Raw genomic sequence first — 19,904 nt, 5'->3', positions numbered from 1 at the left:
AATAGTTGTATCCCTGTCTGAACACATATTGATATCTAAATAGTTGTAGACCTGTCTGAACACATATTGATATCTAAATAGTTGTAGACCTGTCTGAACACATATTGATATCTAAATAGTTGTAGACCTGAGCCTTTTTTAAAAAATAAAAACCTAAAGCTTCCAAACATTTGCGCGCCCTCGGTCAGATTAGTTTGCTAAAGAAACATTAAAAAAATTACATGTTAAATTTAAAAGTTACCAGCTAAAAGTGAATTGTGAGATATTACTATGTTAGCATCGAACACCGACCTGCTCTTATTTGTAATTAAAGTGGGTTGTTGTTTTTTTTTTTTTGGCAAATAGAAAACAAAACTTGTCTTAGAATTTCTAACATTGCTGACATATTTAAATCCCTCTTAAAGTACTGAACGTAAATATTTGTGTTGACATAGCGATAGATTTTTCTCCAAAAACAATAATTATTTGTATTCAAGTGGGCCACAGAAATATCGTACTAAACATTTGTTTTCCCCACCTTCAAAGTTTTGAGTTGTTTTTAAAGTATTTTGTCTCGATTCTGTTTTAATCTGGACGTTTGGAAATATTTTCTTCCACCTTTGCTATTTCTTCAGCCCGAACTTGGAATTTTCCTATGGCTTACCCTTTGTAAACTTGTAGTTAGTAATGTCTTTCTGAAAGATTAGACCAGGAAATAGAAAGATTGTGCACTTTTATCCCCAATGCAATGTTTTATAAGTGCATTTATTTGGAGAAAAAGCCAACAAAGAAACTTATTTCGTCTGATACAGTGCATTTTTCAATCACCGGTTTCCTGTCAGCTGGTGGGTGACCTGGGTCAAGGCTATTTCTCAGCTGTAGGCTCCGGCGATGCGCGCGCACTAGCTCATTCTGTATTCACAGGTCGAAGGACAATCCCAGTCAGCTGTTTGCAACAAAGATTGGTTCAGTCGCCTCTGTAGTCCGACTACTCTAGTGATTCCCTGGATTTTATCAGCGATTTTGAAAACTCTCTAGAATTTAATGTCGAATGATACTTATACTTCCACAATGGTGCTTATTGGTTTTGTTTTAAAATGTACATTTAAAGATACTTTTGCTAGGCATACCTGGTGGCAGTTTGATTTACCGATAACCTACTGACACAGTTCTATGTATATCTACCTACCTATAAAAGTATTTTTAATGCAGTGTTAGACTTAGATCTAGTAGCCTTCGAAAGGCTCGGCCTCTAACCTGTACCAATAGTCTCTGACCAAATTTTTTTCCTAAATGTGGTTGCTATGGCTATGAAATAAAGAAAATGAACCGTTATATTTTGCATGTCCTCTGACTAGAAAACTATATCTGAATTGTTTTACTAAATATTACACATTTCTTAAATGCGTAATTCTAGATATGTAGGTTTTTCTTAAATAGTTGCACATTTCTTAAATGCATATATATATATATATATATATATATATATATATATATATATATATATATATATTAATGTAATGTATCAGAAAAGTGTTAGACGCACTGCAGCATGCATTCATTCCAACATAAGCTGCACAATGTCATGCATTCAGGACTGTGTTGCTACATCTAGATAACTTTTCAGACATGTAGGCTTAATATTCATTAGCACGTCAGGCTCAACTGTTAATGCTAATAAAACTCTTTCTGAGATACATCAGAGTCTATATAAACATTTCTGTCATATAAACATTGTCTATAAACATTGACTACAAGACTCTTTTAACTCTGATGGAAGACAGTAGACTTATAAATGTAACTATGAAATGTTGTGAATATTTTATGCTCTTTAAAATTAAATATTTGCACAAAGAATGTTGTACATTGGCAGTTTACAATTTCCTTGTTATTGAGTACTTAAAAGTATTTTAATATAAATATTAAAAACAATAAAAATCAACAAACTCATTAACATTTGCTTTTTTTTTTCTTTTTTTTTTTCCAGATTATTCCATCCAACATAGCAGATGAACAGGTAACTGACTCTATTATTATACATATTTTTCGTTTTGTATTTATCCTAGCGACCTGTAGTGTTAAAATGTTCTTATTTAACCAAATCTAGAGACTAGTCTATATATATATATAGTGGCGTAGCTAGGTCTACACAGGCCATAACACATTTCAAGTTATTGTATTGTCCTTGTATGTGTGCTACAAAAAAAAAATTCTTAAACCTACCAACTTTGCATATCTTATCAATTACAGAGTTAAAACAAAAATAACAAAACAAAAAAACACATAAAAATACGTCCTGTATATACGTGCTGCCCAAGTTGCCTTCACGGCTTTTTCCTTGTTGACTCAAGACAACCAATTTCATGCTGTAATGGCACCTTGGTCATCTTAGCATTTATAATAGGAAGTGTGCCTTTATCCTCGAGTCCTTCTGTGTATTTTGTTAGGGCCAGTTAGGGTTAGGTTAACACATGTAAGTTAGGTTGAAGTGCACACACTATAGATTAATTAAGCCTAAAATACGTAATAATGAAAGATAGCAATAAAAGTGTGAAGCAGTCAGTTTATATAGAATAGGTTTCAATCATATTAGAATGGAGTACTTTTTTTTTTATTTGCAATACTCTCATTCTCAGTTTGCGTGTTACCGTGTAGATCTAGATTCACTACTTCTAGATTTGATACATTTTACTATTTACATGAATAATTTTTAATAAATTTAAAATATAGATCTAGTATCGATCAATCTAGTTTTCAATCTTCTTTAAATTCAAAATCTTAGCGCTATATCAATATATATTTATTTTTTTAATGCCATTAACGTCAGTGCCTTTTTCCTTTTTTTTTTTTTTTTTTTTTTTTTTGTTGTTTACTATAACTGTTTATTCATGTTGCTGATGCAATCTTACTCAGCCGACCAATACGTGGGTGAATTCACGCACAGCCGGTATGTTATATTTCTTGTATTGGGGCGGATCTACCAATGAAATAACTCGAACGACACAAAACAGCAACCGGGTCACGTAGGCCTAGTTTTTCCTCCCCGGGAAGAAACGGCTGATGCAAGCTCTTGTAAACGCACAGTCTATATAAGTAACGACGAACAATGTTCGCTCTCCATTCTCTTTAACAGCCAAGTACTAATTCACATCTTCAACATTTATTTCTTTGGTCAAGATGAGCAAATCTAACCGCATTACTAAAGCCTGTGTTATCTCGTCTGGTCTGCTGAGTGTTTTGCTATCGGAACTTTTATCGATACCGCTGTTGTTACAACCGTCGAAAATACGAGAGAAATAGCATTGGCTGTCCAACATGGTGCTCTGAAAGAAGTCAAGATGGGCACATTTTTCAAGTTTAAATTTGTGTAGTTTTCATGGTCAATTTTAATCAAGTTAGCATTTTATTTTAATTATCGTGTGTCATATTCTTTGGATCTCGTTTGGGCTTAATTTGTTGTTTTTTTTTAGTAGAATCAAATCTAGATCTATTCAAATCTAGATCTTATTATAAATTATAATATATCTCTAGTGACCCGTGGATTTTGTGTGTGTCTATTCCTGTGATCGCTAGGACTGTATTTCTATATTGACTGTATCTGTTGAACTTTTGGGAATCTCGTGTTATTCAGTAGAACAATCTAGAATCTAGTTCTATTATCTGTCTAGCCTACTCTTTATAGAGTCTATAATCATTTCTTATATTGGTGTACTGGAATCTCAAGCAAGTTTCTTAAGTGTTATTGAAGATCTACAGTATTAGTTTCTTTAGTAGTATTACTAAATTATCTAGATCTACATTGGGAAGAAATGGGTCATCTGATGAAAAATATTTTTGGAAATCATGTTTGGGCTTCGTATTATTGTGAGGTAGGTTTCAAAAGAACAAACCTTTAAACTGCTAACAATTACAAAATAAATAAATTGGCCTGAAATAATAAAACCTTGATTCAAATCTTTTGTCTAAACTAGTGTCTATAATATAGACTAGATACAAGCTATCCCACCGTTAACAATGTTATAATGCCAGATCTACATATCTAGATCTCTATATTTTTTCTGTAATGTTTAATATTATAGTAATGAACAAAAATTATATTCCAAACAAATCTTATTTAGTTCCCTAGACAAGATTTAAATATAGAACTTTCCCAAACATATTAGTAACATAATAATTAGAGCAATGTCCTCCAACAACCTTCAGTGTCCCTAACACTAACCCAATATGAGTAAAATGTGTTTTAATTGAGAAAATGTTTGTAAAAATGCACTTTTTAAATTTACTATTTTCTGTTTTGTTTCTAGACCCACAGTGTTTTTATGGATGCTTTTATTCAGAACAACCGCCTTGACCACGTCAGTCAAGTCATGGGCTACCATCCAGATTACCTGAGGAATTTCCTGACCACCCAGAATTACCTTTTGAGGGAAGATGGACCACTACCTTATGACTACAGGCATTACATTGCTATCATTGTAAGTGCTGAGAGGATAAAATTAAACACAAGACTAATATGCGGCAGTTTGGTGCAGCCATTTTGGCACTAGAAATTCTGATAATTAAAAAAAAATAATTTATAATCCTTTTTTTTTTCCCTGTACAGTATAGTACATATTGTATACAATGACACCCCCCCTCCCTCCAAACAAACTTTGATAGGTCAATTTTCTATTTCTCTAAATACACACATGTGCGCACGTGCACACACGCACACACAATTTCAAGCTATTTAATGAAAAGGTTGAGAAACACAAATACATACATAAAATGATAAACCACATTGTTTAATGGAGAAAATAAACACCCACATTATAAGTGAAAACAAGAATTACACTAGAACTTGCATGCAAAATCTAATGGATACAAATAACTATTGTTCATCCACTAAAAAAATGATAGAACAAATGCATGAATACAAAACTGATACATATATATGTATGTATGTATATAATGTATATTCTATTTTAAGATATAAGAAAGTCTTAAACAAAATGTCTTGCAAAAGGTTGCAGTGCCAAAATGTACTGCTTCCAATTGAATCTAAGTTATTAACACATTCACCTATGTGGTTTTGTACTGTGCTGATTTTTTTTAACATTTCAAAATACATTATTTTTTACTTTTATTTTTTTAAAATCTGTTTGAATAAATTTGACTCACAAATTCTGTGCTTCAAAATTGAAGAGTTTCTATTCTGTATTACTTGCAGGCTGCTGCTAGGCACCACTGTATATATTTAGTAAAGCTACATGAACAAGAGTTTTTGCTGAGAAATGGCAACCCAGAATGGTTAAAAGGTATTGCATATGCTCCAAGAAAGATCCAGGATCTTTATGAAATCAACAAAATTCTGGCTCACCGTCCTTGGTTGATCAATAAGGAACACATGATGGTAACTTGGGTTTTATTTTTCCATAACTAGATCTATATGGTACAGAATGCAAGGAGAAAAAATGGATAAATATTTATTGTATTGTAGAGAGAAATAAAACAAAAGCATTTTTTTTCCCCCCAGAAACTTCTGAAAACTCCAGAACCATGGTCTCTGTCAGAGTTAATGCATGCCATCATTCTTCTGACACACTTCCATTCTTTGTGTTCCTTTGTGTATGGCTGTGGCATCAATGCTGAGCTGGACATTGATGGATTCACATACAGCAGGTCATCCAGTTCAAGCAGTGATACAGATTCCAACAGTGAAAATAATGAGGTTGGAGAGACCTCAAATCACAGTCACGCCCAGGTATATATAGCTACTAAATCAACCAACCAGCTGATATGTGTAGATTATCAAATCTTGTTAAACTGAGCTTAGTTAAAAATTGTGATTGAAAGTTAAAGTCTAGTTATGGCATGAGACTATTAGTTAGTTAACAAAGTTACTAAATAAGTTCCTTCAATCATATTTAAATATTTAAAGCCGTATGTTATAACTTTCTTGTCAGTCTTTTTTCTTTCTCTTCTCTGACATCATTTCCATTTAAAACACTCATTCGAATCACTCAACAGTCAAGATGCACTTCAGTATGAATGTTAACATAAATCTTCACTTCCGTGTGCTGTGTTGTTTGTTTATTCCTTGAACCAGTTTTTCAATTCTTTACCATGCACTCACATTATTTACCTGATAGAAATAGACACTCAGTAGTTCTGAAATTTTTTAAAAACTTCCCTTGGTTAATTTATTTTATCTAAACAATGTCCTCTAATATGTATAATGTTCATTGTTTTTCAGCAGATGTCCAGAGATGAAGGTGTGGGTCTAGAGGCCCTGATGGAAAAAATGAAAAAATTGAATGAAATGTCTTTAGAAGAAACTAGCCAGGAGGAGCTGTTGAAACGTTTCCACAGTGTGGAGCACCAAAGTGCTGAAAGTAAAGATCTTGTTTTTACTAGTGATAAATTCCATTTAGTATTTATTTTCAGTAAACATAAAAAAAAATAACAACAGTACTAAAAGTTGTGTATTGAATCAGCTTTAGCTTTCAGAATCTATTTGGATACTTATAATATTTAGTTTTTGTGGGATATCTTCATCTGGAGTCAATTTTGCTACAATTTATTTTAAGAGCACCTTCAAACATAATAATAAAAAAGGGGGGGATTTAATTACAGTTTTATTTAATTTCATTTTAGGTATTTACTAAACATGCCTAAGTCATGAATGATTCCTACAATACCTAATGTTAAACAACCTGAAGAATTTAGTGTTAGCTTTATTCGAATTGTTTATTTATGTACCAAGTTGTTTAGCTAGATTAGTCTTTACCATGTTGTTGTTTTTTTATATTGTTTTAGTAACAGTGCCAAACAGTAAGAAATCCACTCCCAGGTCTGAGTTGATGCGCTATGTGTTGGATGATGAGTTCTCCTACACAGACTTTGTCACTCAGGACAAGGTGAATGAGGTGCCAACCTTCCGAGCTTGTGATTACTCTTGGGATGACCATGGGTTCTCACTTGCTAACCGGCTTTACACTGATATAGGCAATCTGCTGGATGACAAGTATACTATGGCAGCCAACATGACCTATTATACGTAAGTGAAGTGATATCAACATTAGTGTAACGGTCCCCCACCCTACCTCTCTCCATATTCAAAACCCAATTCTTCTTTTTGTTGCCAACATTTATGTAGGTGTTGTGTGGTCAACATAATGACCAACTCAGTTTACTGAAAGGCACAATGAGCTTGTTACCTTAAACCTTGAATTAAAGTTTCAGATATCTCCCAAAAGAACTGCCAATCTGTCCTTTGTCATAATTAGTACATCTATCCTAGGAAGAAGTGAGAGTAATATATTCCTTATTTTATAAAATTATTTTTTCATTTTAATTTTAGTATGGGAGATAACCGAGAGGTGGACACTTCATCGTTTCGTAGAGCCATCTGGAACTACATTCACTGCATGTATGGCATACGTCATGACGATTATGATTATTCGGAGGTAAGTGTGCATATGCTCAATTCATATATTTTCTTAAACGACACAGTGAATTATATAATAAATCTATAGAAGATTGTTGTAAACTGTGATTGACATATTTATAAATCCCCTCATTCCAGGTGAATCAACTTCTGGAGAGAAATCTTAAAGCTTACATCAAGACATTGACCTGCTACCCAGAACGTCTTCAGAAGAAAGATTATGATGGTGTGATGAGAGAATTTAAACATTCTGAAAAAGTAGGTTTGGTATTTAAATGGGAATTTCTTTACTTTAACCCTGGAAGAGAAAATATATCTACAAGAAATTTTCATGTGAAAATTTTTTTAAAGATATCTTTTTTTTTTTTTTTTTTTTTTTTCATAAATTCAAACTTTCAAAAATGTACAGAAATGTGTCATTAGTAATTTTCTATTAATCGTTTAGGTGCATGTCAACCTTATGATAATGGAGGCTCGCCAACAGGCTGAACTACTGTATGCACTTCGAGCACTCAACCGCTACATGACATAGAGACTATTTCATCTCAAGACTTCTACAACTTCTTTCACCTACATCAAGACACCAGGCATAATTGTGGACAGTGGGTCCAGAAGTTCAGTCATGCTGTGAGTGTTGGAGCCTTCTGTGGGGAGGGTGGCTTAGTGATACTGCTATGATACATAGCTCCATTGGTGTTCTCTGCCCATCAGCTAAATGGCAACTGTTGATTCAATGTTTCAGAAAAATACAAATGTTCTTTATTTAAATCAGCTCATTCTGTTGAGACATTTGTAATAAAATATTTGACTTGCATTTTCGGTTTTCATTCACAACTATATACATTTATATTATTTTTTTTTACAATATTGTGACTTCCTGTTTTTAGTGCTCCTCAGTTTGTGTCTCAGTCAACAGAATTTGATAAAAGTTTAACTGAAATATCATTTGACCAATTTGCATGACTGTACAAAGGAATTAAATATAGCCAGAAATTTATTCTATTGTCAGACGTCAAAACTATATAAATTTTTTGTATATAATGTCCAAGAAATACGTCTGTGTGAACCTAAACAAAACAATGTCATGACAACACCATAAGAAATTTTAAACTTATCTTGGGTCTATTAAATTCTGAGCTGAACTATTTCTGGTAGATATTTTGTCTCAGTCTGAACTACACACTTCTTTATATTAAAGAAGTAGAAAAAAAAGGGGAAAACATTTTTTCATTTCTTTAAAATGATAATGGATTTGAAACAAAAATTATAATAGACATTTACTGTACAGTTTCTACTTGGTTAGATTCTATTTGTAAATTATATTAAACATTCAATGTGAGCATTTGTCTACATGTGTACATAGTGAACTGAACACCAACTGGAGTGGACTGTGTACATTTTGATTCTCTGTGCAATGCCCAATTCCTATATTCTATTATCAAATGGCGGACAAGAGGTGGAGAAAGTTTTATACCAAAATGAATTTTCACCTTTTTTTTTTAATGAACAATTTTTTTTAATGTTTGGATTTAATACTGTTGATATTATAATTTGTTATTAATTGGCGGTGATAAAGCTGTCCAATGATATGAAACAAAAAAAGATCCCAGCATGGTATTGCTCTGAGAAATATTTAATACCGGTATGTTAAATAACTGAAGTTGGACAATAACACAGTGATTGCCTGTTAGAGCTTTGTCATCGCATAATTTGTTTAGCATTAACAACCTGTATAACAATGGCTTCCATCTTACTCAAAGAGAAGGTCTGGCGAGAACTTAAAAAAAAATAAATAATTGATGATGGCCGTCACATCACCAGGTCATGTCACCCTCAACTAGCCATTGGGAGGGGGAAACTCTGTGCAGCCTAAAAGTCTTTCAACCCATGCAGTGGTGCTGAAACCATTTTTATAAATTTCAAACTGTGTCCTATTTGTGACCCAAGCTGTTTGTATGAATGTGACCAATGCACCATTAGAAGCATGGTTTTCTCCATCCTGAACAATTTGTTTTATCTTAGGACCATTTTTTTGTTCATGTTTCTTGTATTTTTTGTTCTCTTATTTTCCTGAATAAACTGTTTGGAGCTCTTTAGGTTGGGTTAGAACTTCACTTAACAAGTTGTTTGGGAAACTCTTGTGTCTATGTTACATTTTGTTTTGTTTCAATTCTGAGTTATTGGTGAACTAATCTAGAAGCATGACAACTGCTAAAGGAGGTCCACTGCAACCTTGTAATGTGTAGCTATTCAATCAGCATAGTCTCCAGGGTTGTTTGTTTTTATAAAGTGGCCAAGAAGTGGTCATCAATAACCAGAAGAAAAAAAAGTCTTTGTAGATGCTTAGAAAAGTAAAGCCATGTTATTGTGTATGAAGTTGTATCAGCCTGGTGGGGGGGGGGGGGGAGGAGTTGAATAATTCTTTCTTGGAACCAAAAGCTGTGAAGTGTTCTTCAAATAAAAAGTGATATACTGCTTTCACTCGGAGGTTTGCAGACTTGAAGTGCAGCATGCAGACTTGATGTTGAAGGTTGTGGTTAGCCCACATCCTGTTCTGGGGGACCTGCAGATGCTGTCACTTTTAGTTTGCAAATTTCTGGTGTTCATACAAGCTACATTTTTTTGGGTCTTTAATTTTGTATTTATTTATTTATATTATTTGTATGCATGTTGACTCCAGGGTTAGGCATCTTGCTATTTTCTAGTCTTTTTGTCTTGTTTGAACTTGTAGATGAATTGCTGGAGCTGTGCAATGACTTGATGGGAGGGCACCCAGCTGATGCCAGTATTACATTGCCATTGAGGCAGACCAACATGTTTGTCATTTCTTAGTCATGATTTTGTTTTTCTGGAGTGAATGTCATGCTTGATGTCATGTTTTTTTTTAATCCATTTTCTTACCTGGTGACATGTCAAGGTCACTGTCAAATGTTTGGAAAACAAAATAAAATTATTGCTTAGTATATTTGGAAATGTTAGTCTTTATTTTTGTGTGCGTCTACAGCTATAGTTTGTTTTTTTAAATGTCTATGGTTAACATCCAAGTGGTAAACAAGTTAGAGAAAGGAAAATAAACTAAAAATCTACAACTTTGTGAGATATATTTATTTCATTGATTTCTAACATCTTAAATTATTTTTTGAACATAGAAATTGTTTAAAAATAACAGTCTTGACAATGAACTTACTTTAAACAGGGATCATTATCTATCAAAGTTGTAGTCTTAGAAAATTACGTATGGTAATACTAAACAACAAATCATTGTATGTAATGTAGGGAATAGGCAGAACTTGTATATCAGCACTATCCAGGCTTTTGTTAAGTAACTCACCTTAGTTCAAAATGGATATCCTCCAGACAATGGATACACATAGACATGTGGAGTAACAGCAACATTCTAAATTTATTTCCAAATGTAGAATAGAAAACGGCTAATCTTAGATATCATGGGATCATTAAAAACGTTTAAAAAATTGAATCAGATCTATTGACCAAATGAACTGTCCATTTTCTTTCAGTTTTTGTCCACCGAGTTAGTGTTGGAGGGGAAAACTTCCAAACTCACTGTCAACAAATCAAATACAAAATTAAAGCTTTGGCTTACAGGCAAGTTTTTAGTCCAAATTAACAAACAAACAGTATCCAGTAAAATGAAAACAAAACAAGGTTACATAGACAGTTTGTGTGGAAACACAAACTCTAAATCGGCCCCCGAAGTGGTCCATCCAGGCAGGTAAAAAGGCAGGTTTTAATATTTTCGGAAAGAATATCAGAATGAAATTCTATCAAAAGCAAATGACAAAAGAATGGAGAAAGACGGTTGACAGATCTTGTGTGGTGCCCCAACGTTCCAGTAGACCAAGGGATAGGTGAAAGTGAAGTTAGATGTGAACCTGGCCTAACTGATTTCATATTATGATTATCTTATTGATCTAAATGTTTTGTATAGGGTCAATCTCTTATTCAAAACCTAAAAAAACACATTTCGTTAAAAAAAAAGATCCTTAGTTTAGTGTCTCTTCAATGCTATGGCGCCCTGCTGTTATCGCGATAATATGAAAAACTACTTATTAATTTTTGTTTTGAATTATGTTCCACTTATATGCATATTAAATAGATTTTTCTCTTTGAAAAAAATAGTAACCATTTTTTTAGCGGCCCCCGAAAGGGGAAAAGATGCTATTAGTTTTGTCTGTCCGTCCGTTCCGTTTAGATCTCAGAAACTAGAAGAGAAAATGAAAATCGGACATCATGATGTTTTAGATCATTCAAAGTTCTGATGCAACGGCTACTTTTTCTTTTCCGAAACTGAACAATCTAATTTTTAAAATTATATATGCAAGCAGATTTTTCAAAAAATTACACCACTTTCAAATGAAAAACTTCAGGGGAAAGTAAGTCTTTTAAAAAGGTCACAGATTTCTTCATTAATAAATCATGCTTCATTCATACAGCATTAGGTCACAATGGAAAAAGGATCAATATATTTTCCATTTATTAATTAACTCATGGAATAGAGTAGGCCTACTGATTCAAATGTGTTTAAAAAGAATTTTAATACGAGCTTCGTTTCAAGTGTAAGTTTTAAAAAAAACGAACTACTTTAATAGCGCGCAGTTTTCACATATCCTCATCCATTAGGCTATACACTTGACAACAATCTAAATTACAATAAATAGAGGCCAGACATAGATCTAGATTTAGATTTAATTGTATTAAACAATTTGAACAAAATTTACATTTATAATCCATTAAGAAAATAGTTTATCTTCTAACAGCTTAGGGGGGTGCAGATTTATTTATTATTGTAAGCAGTAGTAGGCCTATGATAGTATCACACCAAGACGCGAACAACATAACTGCACTATAACCTAGTAGTAGGCCTACTAATCCCGATCATAGCATTGACCTAGATCTAGCTCTAGTAGATCTAGATTCTATTTCTTTAAATTTCTAGATCTAGTCTAGATTCTAGTCTACATTAGTATAAATTTAGGTCTGGATCTTTATCTAGAGTCCATTTAGTCTAGACCTAAACCTATTCTAGACCTAGTCTAGATTCTAGAATCGAGATCTAAATCTAGTTTAGATCAAAAGTTTAGATCACAAGTCTAGATCCAGATCTAAACTAGATCTATAGCTAGTCTAGAAATCTGCTAGTTCTAGCCTAGATTCAAATTTTTGCCCTAGTCTGAATTCTAGTTCTAGATATTAATTCTAGATTCTAGTTCTATCTATTATCTAGAATCTAGATGATGTATATTATAGATCTAGATCAAGAACTAGTCTAGAGATCTATTGTCAAGATGTAGATGTAGATTCTAGATCTAGACTAGGCCTATAACATATCTAGAACTAGTCAAGAAATCTAGATCTTGTCTAGATCTAGATTCTATCTATCTATCTATATATATATAATTATCGTCATGGCTCAAGAGTTTGGACACGCAAGCAAGAAGTAAAGGAAATATCACTATTTTATTTCTGCAAGTCAGACGAACTAGAGTTACACCAGGAAAATAAAGAGGGGGTGGGGGAGAACAACTAGTATTCACCCGTCACTAAATAGCAGGGCGGGACCGTTGTGACTAAGAAAGGTCACTCTTTTTTTTTTAATTTCTATCTCACGTAGTGGCGAAAAAAAAAAGGGGGAGGGGGGAGAACAAGTAATCTTCTCTGTATTTACCCGTCACTAAAAAGTAGAGCCGGACTCAACCGTTGTGGGGCCCTATGCGAAATGGATATCGCGAGGCCAAGTTTGGGTAGGGATATGGATAATAAGTAAAATTTTTGAGTTTGTATTAGAAAATAAATTCGTGTTTGCATTTTATTCATTCTTTACTACGCACAGAACTACTTTACGAGCCTTGCATTTAACGAAGTCATACAGTATATCATAAAATTTCAATCTCCCACATATATCACGCTCAATAGCAAGAATTATCAAATGTTTCAATCTATCTATGAGAATTGTTGACCTTAAGTAATTCTTCATTAGTTTGAGGCTCGAGAAGCTTCTTTCACCAGATTACACAATTACATTAGGGGGGGGGGGGTGCGGTCCGCACCGGTCGACACCATTTTGGGGGTGACAACCAAGTTGGAAAAATTATAACTTGGTAAAAGCAGACACATAGGAAAAGATAATAATAAAATCTCTAGATATATGCCCAAATATGCCTAGACACATCTAGATGGTAGTGTAAGTGTAAATGATACAGCCCAACGTTATACCATTTAAAGTATAACAAAAGAAACCTGTTCATATGATGTTAAGTCTGTTTATAATTTTAATTACATATTTTTGTAAAATTTGCAATAACATTTGAATAAATGTAATAAACATTGGGATTTTACATTTAAGTAAAAATCAATAAAAGTAGATAATCAGCTCACTGTATTGGTTCAACAAAAAATTACTAGCAATAGTGTTCATTGGAATATATTTCAAGAAAGTTGATGTGGAGGGGTGACACCCTGAGCTACCGCACTATTGATGTGGAGGGGTGACACCCTGAGCATCCGCACTATGTGCCACCGACACTGTATTGGGAGGTTTCCATGCTGATCTTAGGTGATCACTTAACGCTACTCTACTTATTCCAGAAGATTTAGAAGAGTCTTATCAAAGACGACGTTTTGCACTGTTTGCTTTTATGTGAAAAATAACGCTAAAATTTCATAATATCTGTAAACGATTAAAACAAGAATATGGCTTGAATATATTTCTCGTCCATTGGTGAATTTGATGGGGGCCGCCTCTGAGTTTCACTCTCTTTGTAATATTGTTTGTAAATGTAATAGTTGGTATGATAGAACTTACATAACTTGGCAATAGGCCTACATTTGTAAAAAAAATATTTTCTGACAAAAAGTCTAAAACAGTTTGCATAAATTTGTTAAAAATATGGTAAATGGTCATCTCCCTTACTAAATAGCCTCCTTTGTTTGTTAGCCTACTATTAATAGTGAATAGTTGTAAAAATGGTGTATTTTTATTTTTATAGTTAATTTTAAAAATTAAATTTTTCACTTTCAGAAAAGAAAAAAGTAGCCGTTGCATCAGAACTTTGAAAGATCTAAATACAAAGCTTATATTAAGTATAGCTGTATCAATTAGTTTGGATTAGTCATATAATTAAATTTGTAATAGATCTAGACAAAAAATATAAAAAACTGTGCGATAAGAAATATTGTTACTATTTTTATTTTTTGTGCAATTTCATGCTTTTAGCTTTCTCAGTACGCTATGATCCTATCACTTGTCTGGACCAGTTGGAAAAGTGTGTGTGTGTGGGGGGGGGGGGGGGAGAGATGGGAGTATCTGGGTGATCGCTTTTTAAATGCATTTATTTAAAAAAAAAGGTGAACGATCGGAATTCAAACTCGAGGGCTAAAGCCGCTTTAATCTCCTCAAACCACTCTGCCAAGGAAGTGCTTATGAAAATGGAAGGTTTGTAGTTCTCTATTGTTTCAAACGTTCCTCTCGATATAGTATAAAGGGGAGTAATTCAACTTATACCACCTTATCAGTCAAGTACAATTTCTTTCCCTTGTTAGAGATACATAGCAAAATAATTAATGATAAAAATAGTAAATTAACTAATTTTGTTTAAAATTGATTCTTGATTTGTCAGGTAAAAGAAATAATTGTGCAAAATTTCAGCTTGGGTGTAGGAAAAAATAACGTGTACAGACAGACCGTGTTCGTTTATGTCAGCTTTGTACAAGTTGTTGTTGATCATCACATGAACTCGAGTTGAAAATGTAACACTCATGAAGGTGTGCCGCAGTTTATATCTATGTGTGTGTGTGTGTGTGTACATGTAGGTACCTGCCAACATCTACTTGCTGCATTGAGCTTTAGTGTGTGTGTGTATATGCAAGTAGGTTCTTTGTACATATAGGAGAAACGAAACAATATTTAATATTTGACGTCGCTCAGACTTGTCACATTTCCGTTTTTGAAATGAGTAAGTAAATAATCAAGAAACTCATTTCATAAATAGCTAGCATAAGCATTATGAGACAAAGAATAAAAAAATTTAAATGGAAAAATAATTCCTTTACAGTTGCTTTTACATTTTACACAGAAACAAATGACCTTCACACCATCTGCCCTGTAGATCGCAAGGTCTGAAAAGGGTGCTTTACTTTTTTTTATTTTTTTTTCTAATTTACATTTTAACCTGGACTTTTTTTTTACCCCCCCCCCCCTTTTTTTTTTTCTACAATGTGATAGGGGAGCTAACAAGAAAATTGCGATATAAAATAAATAAATAAATAAATCAGGGATAGTTTCCCTTGGAACGGACTGTTAAAACAAAGTACATGTATATTTAAATATGCTTGTCTAGGTTATAAGCCCCCTACCAATGTAATAAAACGAGATCTGAGAGTAGTAGACCATAGAAGTAAATTGCGCAAAAGACTTATATCTACATATTGTGGAAACAAGTAGCGAGAAGGCAGGCTTACACAGCGAGGCTTCAATGAATTCAGCTAACACATGCAAGCCATGGGCAGAACGGGGAAAGAAAATACTCGACCTAGATCTCCACCATTTTGGCCCGGTGATCCCCTTTTACAATACCCTAACAGTAAAATTACATTCGTTCATTTAAGACTCATTAACTTTTTTTTTGTTTTGAAAATGCTACATACTCGTAATCATAATTTAAATATCTGATAGGCATAATCACGAAGCAATGTGACTATCTGGTTTAAAATATATAAGGATTAGAATAAAACTATTCAAGTAACACAGTGAGAACGCCTGAGCTAGATCTACATGGAATGTCCAGTACAAGGCTTTATGGAGACAAGATACGACCTACATTGGTTTTACGACAGGAGGTTTCACAGTGACGGTTATAAGATTGTGCAGCCTCCCAAGACCTTAATTTCGATGGGGCCTCCAAACTGAGAATAATAAATTTAATGAATTAAAGGATTTTATAGTCCTTTTGACTGCCACAACTTTGAGAACGACCACTATCTTTTATTAGCATCAACAATATGACCAGTTCCAAGAAGTGACCAAAATGTTCTAACAAGTCAACACAGCCAAAATAAAGTGGGAAGCTTGTGTAACAACTTTCTTCTGTGCTTGTTATGACATGATTAGGAATTAGTTATTTGTTTCGGGAATAAGGGGAAAGTTTTAATTAGCGACAAGTGACGTGACAGATCTTTAAAAAAGAAGAACGATCTAAGCGACGCTAAAAGGAAGACGCTTCTTGTAAAGTAGTAGACTTGAGTACAATAGAATAGATACAGATTTACGGACATAGCTGACATCAGACGATTCCCTTCATGATTATTAAATATCGTTATAGAACAACATCAGCGTCGACTACATATTTGATTGTTTCGGCCTTTCGCCGGTGTTACTGAATTAGTTGAGTTCAGCGTTACTTCCAGTCAGATCTACACTAGACATATTGTCAAGAATCAACACCGCGCGGAGGCCTTTAACAATCAACAATATGACCAGTTCCAAGAAGTGACCAAAATGTTCTAACAAGTCAACACAGCCAAAATAAAGTGGGAAGCTAGTGTAACAGCTTTCTTCTGTGCTATATTCAACAAGTCCTCGTAAACGCACAAAATACCTACCATTTGGAAGACATCAGAAATAATACCAGTAGCCCTCCCCACACACGCCCCCTCCCCCCCAAAAAAAAAACCAAAAAATAATTACTTCTAACAACAACTTCCATCATTTCCAATGAAGGACCGGGAAAAAATGAGACATCTATTGAAAGCAGTCTGCATACAAACCGCCAAGCAATACCAATTCATGCTGGATTAATATTCGATCTTGAGGTTTGAGCCTCAACAAAAAATCATACTCAGAGTTCCCACACTTACTAAACCCAGCACTAAGGCCAACAAAAAAAAAAACACAACAAAAAACAAAAAACCCCCCAGAACATTTCACATTTCTTAACAGTTGCTGGTATCTACCAGAAATAGAGTCACAGATTAAAAACAAAACAAAAAACAAAAGCAAAGTACAGTCACTTTCAAGTACAAACGTTGCCAAATAGCAACACATTGCACACATCTACCAGTCGCTAGGCTACATTCATAAATGCAGTTTGATAGATTTGATATTTAACCTGCCATTTTCGTTAGAAGACTAGTCTTAACTTATATGATACATATGATGATGATATGATAGTCACAGCAGAAAATGCATTTTCTAAGTTCCGAACTCCACCCCAGATCTCGCTGGTGGAGCTCACAGCGCCCTCTCCAACCTCCTGGCTGAACCGTGGGCAGAAGTTTCGAAGCGCCGTATAACCACGAGTGAAGGTCCAGACCGGTATGCACGCAGCTGGTAAATATCTTTGTTTCATTCCTTGATTCCCCCTCTCCCCCCCCCCCCCCCCGAAGAAAAAAAAAAGTTGACCACATCACCATAACGTTCTATTAATAACTACCAGAGATTGGCTACCATCTGATCTAGAATGGTCCAAACGAAGAAACATCCTATCAATTGATCAAATCAAAGAGGTACAGCCACAGAATGTGCAATCAATGAGCAGTTTGGTATCATATATGTCTGTAACGTCAAGCCGCACCATTCTTCGTCTTCATACAATCATAACACAATCATCCGGAGGTTTTCTGGCATAAATATATTTATATGCTTGGACACAAATTTACATAATGAATTGAATGTTTATTAAAGCTAGTGTGTCTTGACTTTGTACTATTCAATATGTAGACATTTCTAAACGTTTTGTATACAAGAGAGGGTCTCTCCTACCGATAGTAGTGGAGGGGCAGGGGGTTTCTAGTCATGGGCGTAGCCAGTATTTTTTTTGGGGGGGGGGATTTTTGTCTCTCCCCCCCCCCCCCCCCCCCGGCAAAAAACATATGTATAATTCCATGGGCGTAGCCAGGATTTTTCTTTTCAGGGGGGGGGGGGTTTGGGGGGATTTTTTCCTCCCCCCCCCCTCGCGAAGAAAAATATTTGTATGTATGTGTGTGTACATAATCTTTATTACATTCTGACCCTTCATTTTTTCGGAACACGTTTATTGTACCCTAGAATTCCTGGAGTTTGTGGAAAAATTGTTGACTCCCCGACATTGCCAGCAAGGGGGTCTGAGGGAGCGTTAGGAGCTCCTCCAGCGCGGGGCGGAGCCCCGCCGTTAAACAATATTTCTGGTACTGAATGCCAACAAAATGCATATTCTGAGGTATCTACAGTGCATTTTCCTGCTATTAAAAAGTCTTATTTCAAAAACCTAAATGTGCTATTCTTACTGACTTAGACCCTCCCGCGCCGTTCGGCGCATTTGCCGTCAAGCTGTTTCCACAAAAATCTGACACTGGTAATGTCTGAAGCCTCTTCCCACCTGCTCTAAGGACCTCCATGAAAGTGTGGCGCCAGGTTGTAATAGGATGTCATCGCAACTCTTATTATGCGTAATTCATTTTATCGGAGAACATGTCCCGCAAACCTTATGCGACGCTCTGTTACAATTGTGAGCTGACGCTCCTAGATCTAATTTTTTTTATTATCTTTTTTTTTAACTGCATTTCAAATTGTTAAATTATATAGGCCAGTGCTAGAAATATGTAATTTAGTGTCTTTTTAGTTTACATAGGTCAGGGCTGAGTACATTGTAATTTCCGCTATTTATAACTTTCTGCTAGTTTTAGTCTTTTTCTGTTGTTTTGTGTTTTACCCGTAGAGAAAAAGTAGTTTTTAAAATAGTTAACTAGTCTTAGAGATGTGGATGTTCTTTCCTATTTTTGTCCGTGGTTAGTTCTATTTATTTTTGTCTTCAGCGCTAATGTTGGATTAGTAGTTACTTTTTTTTTTTATTTCAAGTTTTATGTTCTGTCGTTCAACTACATTGAAGACATCATCTACAGTTCACTTCAGTACAAAATTAAACATCCATCACACGAGTTTATTCCTCCTTTTGCTTGCGACTCAATTTTATCACTTTGGTCTATTTGGCCTTTTACTTGCAATACACTTTCATCTACCTTGTTCCACTTCATGTTCCTTGTTCATGTTCCTAATCATGTTCATTTGTTCAATAACTGCATCCCTAGAGTTCTGTATATCGCCAATGACCTCAACAATCCCAGGTTCACTTTACAAATTGGTAGGTTGCCGGAGACGAGCCGTGAGCGTTTTCCTACTACCGACGGGTTTTAAACCTCGGTCCCGAAGCTCTTGTCTTAGCTCTTTAATTGAGAGCTGATGTAATAGCTTCAAATATGTCATTGTAATCAAAGCCCGTTGAGTTGCCTATAATCCCACTTATGACACCAATGTAATAACTTAAGGGAGGCAACTCAACGACACATAGATGTTTATTTACACGACATAACAGGTACACAAAACAACCTCTTCTTTTATCACTGTCTCTTCATATTGGCTCTGGACTTATGCGGAAATCGTTCCCCTTTCTAATGTTGACATCCTTTTAGGTCTAGTCTTTCACAGTGCGCACCTTCTTGCACT

General features: G+C 34.6%; 2 protein-coding genes across 8 annotated transcripts in view; both read left to right on the top strand.

The window, feature by feature from the left end:
* The window catches only part of LOC106070595 (sestrin-1-like), a 110,384-nt gene extending 100,011 nt beyond the window's left edge, over positions 1-10,373 (top strand). For 4 of the 7 annotated variants that reach the window (XM_013230534.2, XM_056033688.1, XM_056033689.1 and 1 more), the window contains 9 exons: positions 1,967-1,996; positions 4,284-4,454; positions 5,189-5,371; positions 5,495-5,722; positions 6,215-6,353; positions 6,778-7,018; positions 7,322-7,427; positions 7,547-7,666; positions 7,854-10,373. In XM_013230534.2, coding sequence (XP_013085988.2) covers positions 1,967-1,996; positions 4,284-4,454; positions 5,189-5,371; positions 5,495-5,722; positions 6,215-6,353; positions 6,778-7,018; positions 7,322-7,427; positions 7,547-7,666; positions 7,854-7,940 — 1,305 coding nt within the window. In that variant the 3' untranslated portion in view covers positions 7,941-10,373. Of the gene's footprint in view, positions 1-925; positions 1,054-1,137; positions 1,177-1,966; positions 1,997-4,283; positions 4,455-5,188; positions 5,372-5,494; positions 5,723-6,214; positions 6,354-6,777; positions 7,019-7,321; positions 7,428-7,546; positions 7,667-7,853 lie in introns of those variants that run through there. The other 3 variants (XM_013230537.2, XM_056033691.1, XM_013230535.2) reach the window with 3 other exon arrangements.
* A 7,259-nt stretch (positions 10,374-17,632) lies between these two features.
* Positions 17,633-19,904, top strand: part of LOC106070594 (tyrosine 3-monooxygenase-like) — a 75,532-nt gene continuing 73,260 nt past the window's right edge. The window contains exon 1 of the mRNA XM_056033774.1: positions 17,633-17,753. The gene's annotated coding sequence lies outside the window, so the exon portion shown is untranslated. The remainder of the gene's footprint in view (positions 17,754-19,904) is intronic.

Source organism: Biomphalaria glabrata, chromosome 6 (genome assembly GCF_947242115.1).
Source record: "Biomphalaria glabrata chromosome 6, xgBioGlab47.1, whole genome shotgun sequence".
Taxonomy (NCBI): Eukaryota; Metazoa; Mollusca; class Gastropoda; family Planorbidae; genus Biomphalaria; species Biomphalaria glabrata.
Note: the sequence above shows the minus strand (reverse complement) of the source record. Positions and strands in the feature narration are given on the sequence as shown.